We start from the raw sequence: 14,384 nt of genomic DNA, 5'->3' as shown, positions 1-14,384 counted from the left end.
CACCTATTTTCTGCCTGATAGAAATCTCATTTGGATTGCTCTCTATCCCAGTGTTGGTGTGCATTCTGATTGAGCTCTTAGTTATCAGGTTATGAAACAATGAAGGTGTTGATAGAGGAGTTACCAGATGCAGCAGGTCTCCCTCGATCCAGTGCTTCCAGCCTCGATTCTCCTTCTCCCCTTTTTGCACACACACAAGCTTATCACCATCCCAGGTGACGAGTGTCTGCAAGACAAAGGCTGTGAGCAAATAGCACACACATGCAATGGATGATCCAAAGTTTCAGGGACAACTGCGTGTGTACACACGTCACAACACAGCAACAACGACTCTGTATTAAAGGACTGTAAAAATGCACTGGCCGATGAATTTAACTGTCCAGACAGATAGATCATTTTACCTGATTACCAAATACACCTTCTGTATTATTCATTCAGTGGATAACAAGTGAGCTATACAGATAGCTCGCTAGCTAAATGGCACACAAGCTTAGAAAAATGCTTGCCACTTAGCAACTTCTGTATTGTCATGATCGTAAATTATTCAATCCTGTGTACAGTTAGCTTGTGTTTCCATCATCTCCAGCAATAAGCAAATGCAAGAGTGTTATGTTAGACACAACCTTTACCCTTTGGTACAGACTGAGACTACATGAGTCTTGTGTACACAGTGGAAGCACATGCTAATCTTTGCCCTACCCCTAGCTCGTGGGCAGGGCTTGGCAACAACAAATTTTTTTTTTTAATTACAGAAAAAGTGCCATGTTATCTAGTGTATATATAGTAATAATTGTATCAGAAGAAGCCTTTGTCACGGGTACACTCAAGTACAGACTTAAGCACACAGTGAAATTCCTCTCTGCATTTAACCCATCTGAAGCAGTGAACACACAAGTGAGCAATGAGCGCACACACACATACCCAGAGCAGTGGGCAGCTATGCTACAGCACCCGAGGAGCAGTTGGGGGCCCTTGCTCAAGGGCACTTCAGCCCAACCTCAGGCCATGGCCGCCCCATGTTAACCTAACTGCACGTCTTTGAATTGTGTTAGGAATCAAACATGCAGCTTGGAGTGCAACTGTGAGACCTTTGGCCAGCGTATCGTCCTAATCTCACCCTTTGTCTAAGATCTGCTTTGCCAAGGCACACTTGGATCTGCCTCACCCTCAGAATATAGCGCCACTCTGGAGCAGTGCCACACACTTATGGAAGCTCGCATCAGTGATCTCTACTGTCGTGGATTCATCACCACAGCACTGGAGTAATCGTTTCAGTTAAAGTAGTATATGGCACATAAGCCAGACTCTGGACTTTCTGACCAACAGACACCAGTCTGTTAAGTTAGACAATCTCTCCTCCAATACTACAGCCCTGAACACCGGTGTGCCACAAGGCTGTATGCTGAGCCCTCTTATATTCTCTTTGCTCACCCATGACTGCATTCCTGTCCATGACTAACACAATCAAGTTCACAGCTGACACTACGGTGGTGGGTTGGATCAGAGGGGATGATGAATCAGCCTATAGGGATGAGGTCCAGCATCTGATCACGTGGTGTGACAATAACAACCTGGTGCTTAACACACAGAAGACCAAAGAGATCATTGTGAACTTCAGGTGGCTAAGGAGCCATGCACACACTCCCACCTGTTGTATAGCATGTGTCAAGCTTAAAGTTCCATGGTATCCACATGTATGATGATCTCACCTGGTCTCCAATTCCTCCAAAAAAAAAAAAGCCGCAACAGCATCTTTACTTTCTACAAAGCTTTAAGAAAGCTCACTTCTCTCCCAGGATCCTGCTGGACTTCTACCGCTGTACCACTGAGAGCATACACACGAACTGCATCACAGTATGGTATGGCAACTGTTACGTATCAGATCGTAAAGCACTCCTGCGCGTGGTGAAAACTGGCAATTACTTTCCATTGAGAACATTTATCACAAGCAATGCTTAGGCAGGGTGAGTAACATCGATGATGCCACCTACTCTAACCACGCACTTTTCTCCCTCCTCCCATCTGGCAGATGTTACAGAAGCCTCCGCTCCCACAACAGCAGGCTCAGGAGGAGCTTTGTTCCTGAGGCAGTAACCATGCTGAATTCTACACCACCACTCTGCTTACATCACTGCACTCATCCTGCACTGTTCAGTCTTTAAAGATGCCATTTGCACTATTAATCTCTTGCACAAAATTGACCACTTGAATTGTTGCACAAACTATGCCACTTATGTGATAATATTACTGTACATGTTAACAACTGTACATGTGTTCATACTGCTGCTGCACATTCTGCCACTTTATCATACATAAACATCTGTACATATGGGTTAATTACTGCTAATTGTACGTTCAGTGTCTTGCAAAAGTATTCATCCCCCTTGGTGTTTGTCCTGTTTTGTTGCATTACAAGCTGGAATTAAAATGGATTTTGGAGGGTTAGCACCATTTGATTTACACAGCATGCCTACCACTTTAAAGATGCAAATTGTTGTTTTATTTTGGCACAAACAATAATTAAGATGAAAAAACAAATCTGGAGTGTGCATAGGTATTCACCCCCTTTCGTATGAAACCCCTAAATAAGAGCTGGTCCAACCAATTCACTTCATAAGTCACATAATTAGTTGATTAAGATCCACCTGTGTGCAATCAAAGTGTCACATGATGTCTATAAAGCAACCTGTTCTGGAAGGACCCGGACTCTGCAACACTACTAAACAAGCAACATGAGAACCAAGGAGCCTCCAAACAGGTCAGAGACAAAGTTGTGGAGATCAGGGTTGGGTTATAAAAAAAATATCCCAAACTTTGAATAAATCGCATGGAGCATCATTAAATCCATTATAGCAAAATGGAAAGAATATGGCACCACTACAAACCTGACAAGAGAAGGCCGCCCACCAAAACTCACAGACCGGGTAAGGAGTTCATTAATCAGAGATGCAACAAAAACACCAAAAGATAACATTGAAGGAGCTGCAAAGATCCACAGCGGAGATGGGAGTATCTGTCCATAGGACCACTTTAAGCCGTACACTCCACAGAGCGGGGATTTATGGAAGAGTGACCAGAAAAAAGCCATTGCTTAAGAAAACATGTTTGGAGTTTGCCTAACAGCATGTGGCAGACTGCCCAAACACATGGAAGAAGATTCTTTGGTCAAATGAGACTAAAATTGATCTTTTTAGCCATCATGGGAAACGCCATGTGTGGCGCAAACCCAACACCCTGAGAACACCATTCCTACAGTGAAGCATGGTGGTGGCAGCATTGTGCTGTGGGGATGTTTTTCATCTGCAGTGACAAGAAAGCTGGTCAGAACTGAAGGAAAGATGGATGGCATCAAGTACAGGGTAATTCTGTAGGAAAACCTGTTTGAGTCAGCCAGAGGTTTGAGACTGGGATGAAGATTCACATTCCAGCAGGACAATGACCCTAAACATACTGCTAAAGCTACACTGGAGTGGTTTAAAGGGAAACATTTAAGTGTCTTGGAATGGTCTAATCAAAGCCCAGACTTCAGTCCCATTGAGAATCTGTGGCATAACTTGAAGATTGCTGTACACCAACACAATACATTTAACTTGAAAGGATTTGGAGCAGTTTTGCCTTGAGGAATGGGCAAAAATCCCAGTGGCTAGATGCACCAAGCTAATAGAGCCATACTCCAAAGAGACTTGCAGCTGGAATTGCAGCAAAAGGAATACCTGTGCACACTCCAGATTTCTGTTTTTTCATCTTATTGTTTGTGTCACAACAAAAGCAATTTTCACCTTTAAAGTGGTAGGCATGTTGTGTAAATGAAATGGTGCTAACCCTCCAAAAATCCATTTTAATTCCAGCTTATAATGCGACAAAACAGGACAAACACCAAGGGGAATGAATACTTTTGCAAGACACTGTACAACCTTACATACTCCAATCCTGTCCACCTTCCCTCTGCAAATATGCATTTAAATATTTACAAACAGATCTGTATATTGTCACCGTCCATCACTGTATATACTGTAACATATAGCGTGACTATGCTGCAGTACTTAATTCTGACACTTATCTGCAAATACTGTATTCTGCACTTCTGGTTAGATGCTAACTGTATTTCATTGTCTTTGTACCTGTACTTTACACAATGACAATAGAGTTGAATCTAATTAATTTATTTTGTCCACATTCACTGGATATGAGCAATTGCATGTTCTGATTGGCTACTCTACTACTAGGCTATCAGCTCATATACTGCAAGTAGAGAAAAACAAAATGGCAAAGTGCATCCAGTCAGATATATCACTTTTTTATCAGGTATTTAAAGGAAACAGAAGCAACTAAAAGAATGTAGTTCCCCCCCAGTATCGCCTGTTCCACACTCCGGCCCAGTCAATGCAAACTGCCAAAAAAAAAAAAAAAAAAGATAACGGCAGAGCATGTTGCTAAACCAAACAAGGACGAAATAAAAAAAACTACTTGAAAACAGAACCAAAAAAAAAACAAAAAGCAACAAAATATGGAATAAATATTTTTGATGGTAAGAACGTATTTTAAAAAATATATTTCAAGAATTATTATTACAGCATTTTACACAAATTGCTACTGTCATTTTGCCAGTTTGTTTACATTCTATGTGGAAAAGATTGCCGGATATTTTATGCAAAGTTTTTATTTATATCAAATTTGCAAAAAATAAAAATGGTCTGTTTCTCAAAATCCAGTGAATGTGGATAGAATAAAATAGTTATTCCACTCAATCTTGTCGTACATGGCTTATAGCCAACTCGGTGGTACGTGTCTCGTCAGTTATCAGCTCAGGTACAACTCGATTTAGTGGAATAACTTAAATATTTGAAACATCTTGGAAAAAGTTAAAGAAGCATTGTTTTCCTGAGGAAACAACTGACCTAATGTGAGTGGACAGGTCTAATCAGCTGACCACTGACTGCTTGAAGACGTCTTGTCAAATAGAGTTGTGTATGATTATGAAGGCAGGTCAGATAGTCAGTTTACACAAGACGATATTTAACAATCCACCGGCACAAGTCACTTTACATATTCATACTGCTGCTCAGGATTACTAATAGTGTACACCATCTACTATTATTGCATAATAGAGTTTGGTTTTGCAGTATTCAAAACTGTATAGTCTGTTCTTTTCTAATGTTGCATAACTTAACTGTTTTCGTTTCACCTACGGAATAAAAGTATTTGAACATCACAGAGGGAAAAACAATGCTTAGATATGGAGAAGAAAAGGGAATAAGTGGAGTTATAAGCAGCAGATCTCTCGGGGTCATACATACCTTGACCACTCTGTTGTCCAGGCCCTTAGTGCGCTCCTCAAACTCCTCTCCAACAGTGAAGTTCACCTCGTAATTTCTGAATGTGCTGAGAGTCTTGGTCTCAAATTTATCTCCATTTTGTACAAAAACCTTTGTCTGTGAGAGATGTACAGCGATCTTGCGTGTGGCAAAGTCTATGTCTGACAGAGAAAGAGTATTTAAAAAAAAATGTACATACATAGCTGAAAATAGTAATTGTCTGGGTTTTTTTTTTCTGGTGTCTATAGCTAAATTGCATCTTTCCGTCTGCCCAGCAAAAAAAAAAAAAAAAAAAAAAGTCGACATTTGGATTTAAATAAGCAATACATAAGAGCCTTTGATTGGATAATTACTGCAGTGATTAATGTGCTTCAACTGGCAACAATTCTTTTAACCCTAACTGATGCAGTGAGTAGCTTCTCATTTCTTAAACAAACATGTCGAAAGACATATCCCGTGCTCATGGAAAAAAGATGTTACTGTGTTTCAGAAGGATCAAATTATTGACCTACATCAAGCAAAGAAAACTAAGGAGATTGCTGAAATGACTGGAATTGGGTTAAGAACTGTCCAACACATTATTAAAACCTGGAAGGATAGTGGTGAACCATCAACTTCGTGGAAAAAAAAAATGTGGATGGAAAAGGATCCTGACTGGCCATGAGCAAATCAAAAGTCCTTCCCACACAAGAAGAACGACGACGAGGACAGCAACATCGAGAGATGTTGTTCCTCCTGACCTCTTCTGCTGCTCGCTACTACTACTGTTGTCATGCCGACCGAGGCTGTTGTGTTTCCCGCTTGTGGTCTCGTCACTTCCGGAAGGGGCAGTGCTGAAGTAAGTAGCTCGACTACGTAGCTCGATAGGGTTTACATGCACCAAGTAGCTCGGCTACAATCGCATAATCTAGGTCGCGTAGCTCGATTACGAGAAATCCAGTTTGGTTTGATTTCAGCCGAGCCAAGTGTTTCCATGGCATTTAGAACTTCGATTTCAGTCGAGCTATGGCAGAAATTCGATTTTCTCTATGTGCATGTAAACGCACTGACTGTGGCGGCGCTGATCTCCATTTCCGTAGCCCTCAGCCTCTCACCTATTACATAGCTAGGGTTACAGTCGGGAGCTGGTCCTCTGGTAACCGTGAGAGTTTGACTCCCCACTCACATCTGTATTGCAGCATGCCTTGCCAGACAGCAGTAGGTACCATTTTTATGATGGCATGACCTGACCGTGAGTAGAACTCACGATAACCACTTGGCCAACTCGCAGAGATCACTTAAATGCTTGGTCATCACAATATGATGAGAACTAACAGGATTGGTACTAAACAGATGTGTGGCCATAAGAAACCCACTTGTTAATGAAACTAATCAAGAGAAAAGCTTCAATTTGCTAGGAAGCATAAAGATTGGATTCTAGAGCAATGGGAAAAGGTCATGTGGTTTGAGGAGTCCAGATTTACCCAATTCCAGAGTGATGGGTGTGTCAGAGTAAGGAGGGAAGCACATGAAGCGATGCATCCATCATGCATAGTGGCCACTGTACAAGCCTCTGGAGGCAGCGTTATGATCTGTGGTTGCTTCACTTGGTCAGGTCGAGGTTCATTAGCTTTATGGGACAATAAAATGAAGTCAGCTGACAACTTGAAATGCACTGAATGACCAGGTTCTCATCAATGTTTTTTTCCTAACCTGATGGCATAAAAAATTAGGGCTTAGATTGTGAGAGTGGTTCAGGAACTTATTTTCACACATGACTTGGCCACCACAGAGTCCTGACCTTAACCCCACTGAGAATCTTTAGGATGTGCTGGAGAAGACTCGACGCAGTGATTTGACTCTCCCATCCTCAACACAAGATCTCAGTGAAAAATTAATACAAATCTGGATTGAAATAAATGTTGTGACATTGCATGAGTTTATTGAAACAAACAACGCCATGGCAGATGCATGCTGTAATCAAAGCTAAAGGCGGTCCGATCAAATATTAGAGCGCGTGAGGTTTTTGTTGTTGGCAGGGTAGCATATGCATGTGGAGTCAAAGTGCAAGCAAGATAACCAGTTATCTTATCAGTCTCATCACTAAACACACAATGACCTGAACATACTTTGATTTTGATAAAGAATTTTGCAGTTATCATATAGATCAAGACTGTCTTGCGAATATTAACGTAGTTTTTAAGTTCACAATGAAGTTTTTTTTAATGCCTCAACTGAAAAACCGTTAAAAAAATTGGTTAAAGAAAGGACCCTATAGAGGGTTTTCCCTTTTGCAAAAGGACCGTTTTTAGAAATACACTAAGTAACTTTAAAAACGCACATTGATAAAACTTGCTGAATTCGTGCTGAGTTTATCTCAAGAAGAAAAGAAACGTATCACAATGGAAAAATAACTTGGTTCCGCCCGAATAAGTTCCAAATCTGTGCTCAAATCAGAATTTAAGGGAGTTGTACTCAATAACGTACAATATGACTCGGGTAGTCAATGACATGGACAGGCTTTAATTTTCAAACAAATTTTGCATACACTGTACACACACAGGGCGGCACGGTGGTGTAGTGGTTAGCGCTGTCGCCTCACAGCAAGAAGGTCCGGGTTCGAGCCCTGTGGCCGGCGAGGGCCTTTCTGTGTGGAGTTTGCATGTTCTCCCCGTGTCCGCGTGGGTTTCCTCCGGGTGCTCCGGTTTCCCCCACAGTCCAAAGACATGCAGGTTAGGTTAACTGGTGACTCTAAATTGACCGTAGGTGTGAATGTGAGTGTGAATGGTTGTCTGTGTCTATGTGTCAGCCCTGTGATGACCTGGCGACTTGTCCAGGGTGTACCCCGCCTTTCGCCCGTAGTCAGCTGGGATAGGCTCCAGCTTGCCTGCGACCCTGTAGAAGGATAAAGCGGCTAGAGATAATGAATGAATGAATGAATGAATGAACACACACAATCCTGCTTATAAATACCCGGGGGAAATGATGGGAAAATTGTCATTATTGAAGATGCCACGCCTAAGCCAAAATCAACGTGAACAGGCCATCGGGATGTTGCGTGCCGGAAGTACACAGACAGAGGTCGCCCGGCACTTCGGTGTTCATCATTCGACCATTTCCCGTTTGAGTCAGCGTTACAGACAGACAGGGAGCACCAGGGATCATCCACGCCCTGGTCAGCCTCGAGTCACGACGCCAGTTCAGGATCAGCACATCAGGCTAGCTCACCTCCGTGACAGATTCCTGACACCCTCAGTCACTGCTGCTGAGACCCCTGGACGACACAGACCCAGAATCTCCAGCATGACGGTCCGAACATGGACCAGCTGTCACTTTGAATTTTTTTATTGTGAATTAATTCTTGAGTTTGACAATAAATGTCCTTTATCGATGTTTCAAGATGTGTGTGCATTACATACAATATCATAAATTTCAAATATATGCATGGATCTAAAGTGATATGGTGTTGAATTCCATTGTGCGTTTTTAAAGTTACTTAGTATAGAAATGAAGTAAATATGAAGGAAATATTATAAATAGAAACCATCCAAAGAGTCCTTGAGAAACCATTTTATTTAAGATCTTCTCTCACATCAGGTCTGATAATGGTTTTTTTTTTCCCCCCTGCATAAAAGTACAGGCAAATAAATTCAGATTTGTGTTTCTTGAACTGCAGTGATAAAGAAAAGTACTCACCCAGTGCTTTCATGAGTTCCTCAAAGTTCTCGTTGCTCACCATCTCCCATTTCCCGTTATAGTCAGCAGGCATTGTGGTGGTGTGAGTGAGGCTGTGTGATGGGGAAGCAGAGTTGGAAAGGATCTAGGGTTGGATCAATCCAAAGCTGGCTATTTATATCTGGAATCGTTTGCGTGTCACAACGTGGACTTCTGTGTCAAAGTTCAACTGATAAGGCCTTGAGTGGAGACATGGGGCATTGTCGATGATGTTAACTCACCTTTTAACTACTTAGAAACCCTTAAAAGTCTCAGAAATACCCTTTTGCACTGTGGTGTCTTTCGGCCAAACGGAGACACTGAAGTCTTGATGACGGGATGATGTAACTCATATCCGTCTTTTTTTTCACAGCTCTTATCACTGCAGGTGTCACAGTGTCCACCTTTAGATCATAAGCGTTGTGTGTTAAGTGAACACTGTTATAAATCAATTCACCCACCCATCTCTTTACAGATTAAATAAATTGACACATACAGCAGTTAACATCCATCCATTATCTGTAGCCACTTATCCTGTACAGGGTCACAGGCAAACTGGAGCCTATCCCAGCTGACTATGGACGAGAGGCGGGGTACACCCTGGACAAGTCGCCAGGTCATGGCAGACGGCAGTTAACAGTGGAATTTAAATCCGATCACAGTGGTATAACAGTAAGTGCGGACTTTTTGAACTTTTGTAAATTTGTTTTTCAAAAAACGTCCACTTCGTATTGAGAAAAAAGCCTCAATTCTGAGTTTCAAATGCTAGCTTGAACACAAGATCCATTTTAATACTGGCAGCTTCAATGCAGAAAAGTACAGCAACACATTTCCCTGGTGGTCAAGATGAGAAAATTGAAGTAAAGTTCAAACTTGGTACTGGTGTATGTACAATATTAAAAGTCGTGGTCTTAAACCTTGCAAAACACTGGGTTTTTTTTGTGTTCCTGCAACCAGTTCTGTTCACTGAAATGTATCCTTGGGGTCATTATGTTGAAAGTTCTATCTATAGCCAAGTCTTATCCTCCTGGGAGCCAGAAGGGGAAGGAGGGAGGGAGGGAGGAAAGTAACCATCCTGCACTTATGGAGGAAAACTGTAGGCATGATGACAGTCATTGCATCCGAATCTGCTACTGTGAATCTTTGCAACTGATCCAGTGTTGGTACAGCTCATGAAAGAGTCTCAAAAGAGACAAAATGCTATTATTAAAATGTTGAAAATATAAATTTATTAATTTTTAGCACCATTTTTTAAAACGGTGCTAAAACCGTGAGTTGGCCTAGTGGTTAGCGTGTCCGCCTCTTGATTGGGAGCTCGCGAGTTCTACTCGTGGTCGGGTCACACCAAAGACCAGTGTAAAAATGTGTCTAGCAAGGCACACCACAATACAGATGTGAGTGGGAAGTCAAACTCTTGTGGTTACCAGAGGACCAGCCCCTGACTGTAACCCTAGCTATGTGAGAGGCTGAGGGCTACAGAGATTGGCGTCACCTAATGCGCCATATGGTGCGGGAAGGGCTTTAGACTTTAAGACCATTTTTTAAACATTTGAATTCAAGTAGTACATGGAGCAATTAACATCTGTGCATGTTCTCTGTGTTGCAATATGGGTTTCTTCTGGGTTCTCTGGTTTCCTCTGACCTCTCAGAAATATAAAGGTAGGTGGATTTGGTTAAGGGCGGCATGGTGGTGTAGTGGTTAGCACCATCACCTCACAGCAAGAAGGTCCTGGGCTTGAGCCCAGCAGCTGGCGAGGGCCTTTCTGTGTGATTTGCATGTTCTCCCCGTGTCTGCATGGGTTTCCTCCGGGTACTCTGGTTTCCCCCACAGTCCAAAAGACATGCAGGTTAGGCTAATTGGTGGCTCCAAATTGACCGTAGGTGTGAATTTGAATGGGAGCGTGAACGGTTGTTTGTCTGCGTCAGCCCTGCGATAACCTGGCGACTTGTCCAGGGTGTACCCCACCTCTCGTCCATAGTCAGCTGGGATAGGCTCCATCTTGCCTGTGACCCTGTAGTACAGGATAAGCGGCTACAGATAATGGATGGATTTGGTTAAGATATATTGCCCCTAGGTGCAAGTGTGTGTGTGTACACATGGTGCCCCATCCATCCCGGTATATGCTCTGGATACACTTTGACCCTGACCAAGAGGTTACTCATATCGAGTGTAAGAGCTTATTCTCGAGTGCTAGTACCTAATGCAGTTTGACAGATAAAACTAATTGAAAATGCTATAAGAGGGAGGATAACTTTAGTCCAGGAAGACCACAGCCCTACAGAGATTTGTGTTTTCCCTCTTCGAACACACCTTGGTCATAAGAGAAGCTGATGACTGAAGCAGGCGTATGAAATGAGGTAAAGTGCTAAACTATACAGGACTGGAATCTGACATCCATATGCTCTATGTTGTAGGATATTCTGGACAATGATTTCATATTCAGGGATTCAAACTTTACATTAAATTCTCAAGCATGAGGACCTCCAACTGGAGCTCAAAGAACATCTCCACAAACACTAAGATGCGCATCTTCAACTCCAACATGAAACAGGTGATGCTGTATGGGTCTGAAACATGGAGAACAACAAAACACACAACACACAGGCTACAAACATTCATCAACTCCTGCCTCAGAAGGATACTAAACATCTGGTGGAAAGACAGAGTGAGCAACGTGGATCTATGGAAAAGAAATCAAGACCCCATAGATGTACAAATACAGAGAAGAAAATGGAGTTGGATTGGTCACACTCTCAGAAAACCTGCCACAGACATCACCCGTCAAGCCCTGAAGTGGAACCCCCAAGGGAAAAGGAAACGAGGTCGCCCCAGGAACAGCTGGAGAAGAAGCATAGAGGCAGAAATGTCTGAGAGAGGGTTGAACTGGGGAGAGCTTGAACAGAAAGCCACCAACAGAGTGAAACGGAGGTTGTTCGTCAACGGCCTATGCACCCAAGAGGAGCAAAGGGCTTAAGTATGAGGACCTCCAAGTTGAACACATTTTACATTCATACTGTATTAACTACAAGGACTACCTGTTTCACAAAGAATTAAGTACAACTTCCTGCTTCCCATTTCTTGCTTCATGGTCTTGTCAGAGTTAACGGACACTCCTAATTAAATTCTCAAAAAATACTGGTGTAATAATATACCGTTAAGTTTTCATGACATAAAAGGTTCCATTTCTTTTTCAGCATCACTACTGATTTGCAATGCAACATCAGCGGAACATTTTTTAGTCCATACGCCGAAAACAGAAAGATATGTCATTTGCTCCAGACAAGTTTTATGACATGAACCTACTCTCAAAAAAAAAAAAAAAAAAACACTACACACAAGATAGAATGCAGTGTTTAAACAGAGGAGTTCATATGAAATGCTAAATTTTTTAATACAGCATCAATATGAGATTTAGGCTTCATTAATGGCTCACATAAATCACATTGATATTTGTAAGAAACATTGAGTCAATGTGATTGGAACCAGAGAAACAAGAGAATGGCATTTACAGTGTCTTACAAAAGTATTCATCCCGGTTGGTGTTGGTCCTGTTTTGTCGCATTAAAAACTGGAATTAAAATGGATTTTTGGAGGGGTTAGCACCATTTGATTGACACATGCCTACAACTTAATTTTTTTTTTTTATTGTGACCAACAATAATTAAGATGAAAAAACAAATCTGGAGTGTGCATAGGTATTCACTCCCCAAAGTCAATACTTGTAGAGCCACCTTTTGCTGCAATTATAGCTGCAAGTCTCTTGGGGTATGTCTCTATTAGCTTAGCACATCTAGCCACTGGGATTTTTGCCCATTCCTCAAGGCAAAACTGCTCCAACTCCTTCAAGTTAGATGGGTTGTGTTGGTGGACAGCAATCTTCAAGTTACGCCGCAGATTCTCAATTGGATTGAGGTCTGGACTTTGACTAGGCCATTCCAAGACATTTTAATGTTTGCTTCGAAACCACTCCAGTGTAGCTTTAGCAGTATGTTTAGGGTCATTGTCCTGGAACGTGAACCTTCGTCCCAGTCTCAAACCTCTGGCTGACTTAAACAGGTTTTCCTCCAGAATTGCCCTGTATTTAGTGCCATCCATCTTTCCTTCAGTCCTGACCAGCTTTCCTGTCCCTGCAGATGAAAAACATCCCCACAGCATGATGCTGCCACCACCATGCTTCACTGTAGGAATGGTGTTCTCAGGGTGTTAGGTTTGCACCACACATGGCGTTTCCAATGATGGCCAAAAAGTTCAATTTTAGTCTCATTTGACCAGATAATCATCTTCCATGTGTTTGGGCAGTCTGCCGCATGCTGTTGTTTTAAACCCCAAACACGTTTTATTAAGCAATGACTTTTTCTGGCCACTCTTCCATAAAGCCCCACTCTGTGGCGTGTATGGCTTGAAGTGGTCCTATGGACAGGTACTCCCATCTCCGCTGTGGATCTTTGCAGCTCCTTCAGTGTTATCTTTGGTGTCTTTGTTGCATCTCTGATTAATGCCCTCCTTACCTCGTCTGTGAGTTTTGGTGGGTGGCCTTCTCGTCAGGTTTGTAGTGGTGCCATATTCTTTCCATTTTGCTATAATGGACTTAATGGCGCTCCCTGGGATATTCAAAGTTTTTTTTTTTTTTTATAATCCAACCTTGATCTATACTTCTTCACAACTTTGTCTCTGACCTGTTTGGAGGCTCCTTGGTTTTCATGTTGCTTGCTTAGTTGTGTTGCAGAGTCAGGGTCCTTCCAAAACAGGTTGATTTATACAGACATCATGTGACAGATCATGTGACACTTTGCACACAGGTGGATCTTAATTAACTAATTATGCGACTTATGAAGTGAATTGGTTGGACCAGCTCTTATTTAGGGGTTTCATACGAAAGGGGGTGAATACCTATGCACACTCCAGATTTCTGTTTTGGGTTTTTTTTTAATCACAATAAAACAATTTTTACCTTTATAGTTGTAGGCATATTGTGTAAATCAAATGGTGCTAACCCTCCAAAAATTAATTTTAATTCCAGTTTGTAATGCGATAAAAACAGGACAAACACCAAGGGGAATGAATACTTTTGCAAGACATTGTAATTTGCTGATGAAAATCTAATTTACTAAAGCATGCCAAGTCAACTTCAGAAGACCATGGAGTTTTTCAGCCAGTGATTAATAGTCTTTGTATGCCATGATTATCATTTAAGATGGGATTTATTTTGAGGGAAAGCATTTTGCACATTCTGAATACATTATGGTGGAATAAGGAACCATAATTTTTTTTTAACCCTAAAAAAAGTCTATATTCTGAAAAAATTACTTACATATAGGTAAAAACCAAACATTTAGACAAGATTCAAATAAATCTTTAAAACAACTCTAAATTAT

General features: G+C 41.7%; 1 protein-coding gene across 3 annotated transcripts in view; it reads right to left on the bottom strand.

The window, feature by feature from the left end:
• Positions 1-14,384, bottom strand: part of rbp2a (retinol binding protein 2a, cellular) — a 29,472-nt gene that overhangs the window by 6,154 nt on the left and 8,934 nt on the right. For 2 of the 3 annotated variants that reach the window (XM_060905748.1, XM_060905749.1), the window contains exons 1-2: positions 5,298-6,570; positions 125-226 (exon numbers count right to left, since the gene is read on the bottom strand). In XM_060905748.1, the coding sequence (XP_060761731.1) occupies positions 125-226; positions 5,298-5,621 (426 nt within the window). In that variant the 5' untranslated portion in view covers positions 5,622-6,570. Of the gene's footprint in view, positions 1-124; positions 227-5,297; positions 6,571-8,990; positions 9,083-14,384 lie in introns of those variants that run through there. The other variant, XM_060905750.1, reaches the window with a different exon arrangement.

This window comes from Neoarius graeffei, chromosome 23 (assembly GCF_027579695.1).
Source record: "Neoarius graeffei isolate fNeoGra1 chromosome 23, fNeoGra1.pri, whole genome shotgun sequence".
Lineage (NCBI taxonomy): Eukaryota > Metazoa > Chordata > Actinopteri > Siluriformes > Ariidae > Neoarius > Neoarius graeffei.
This window is presented reverse-complemented; position numbering and strand designations above follow the sequence as displayed.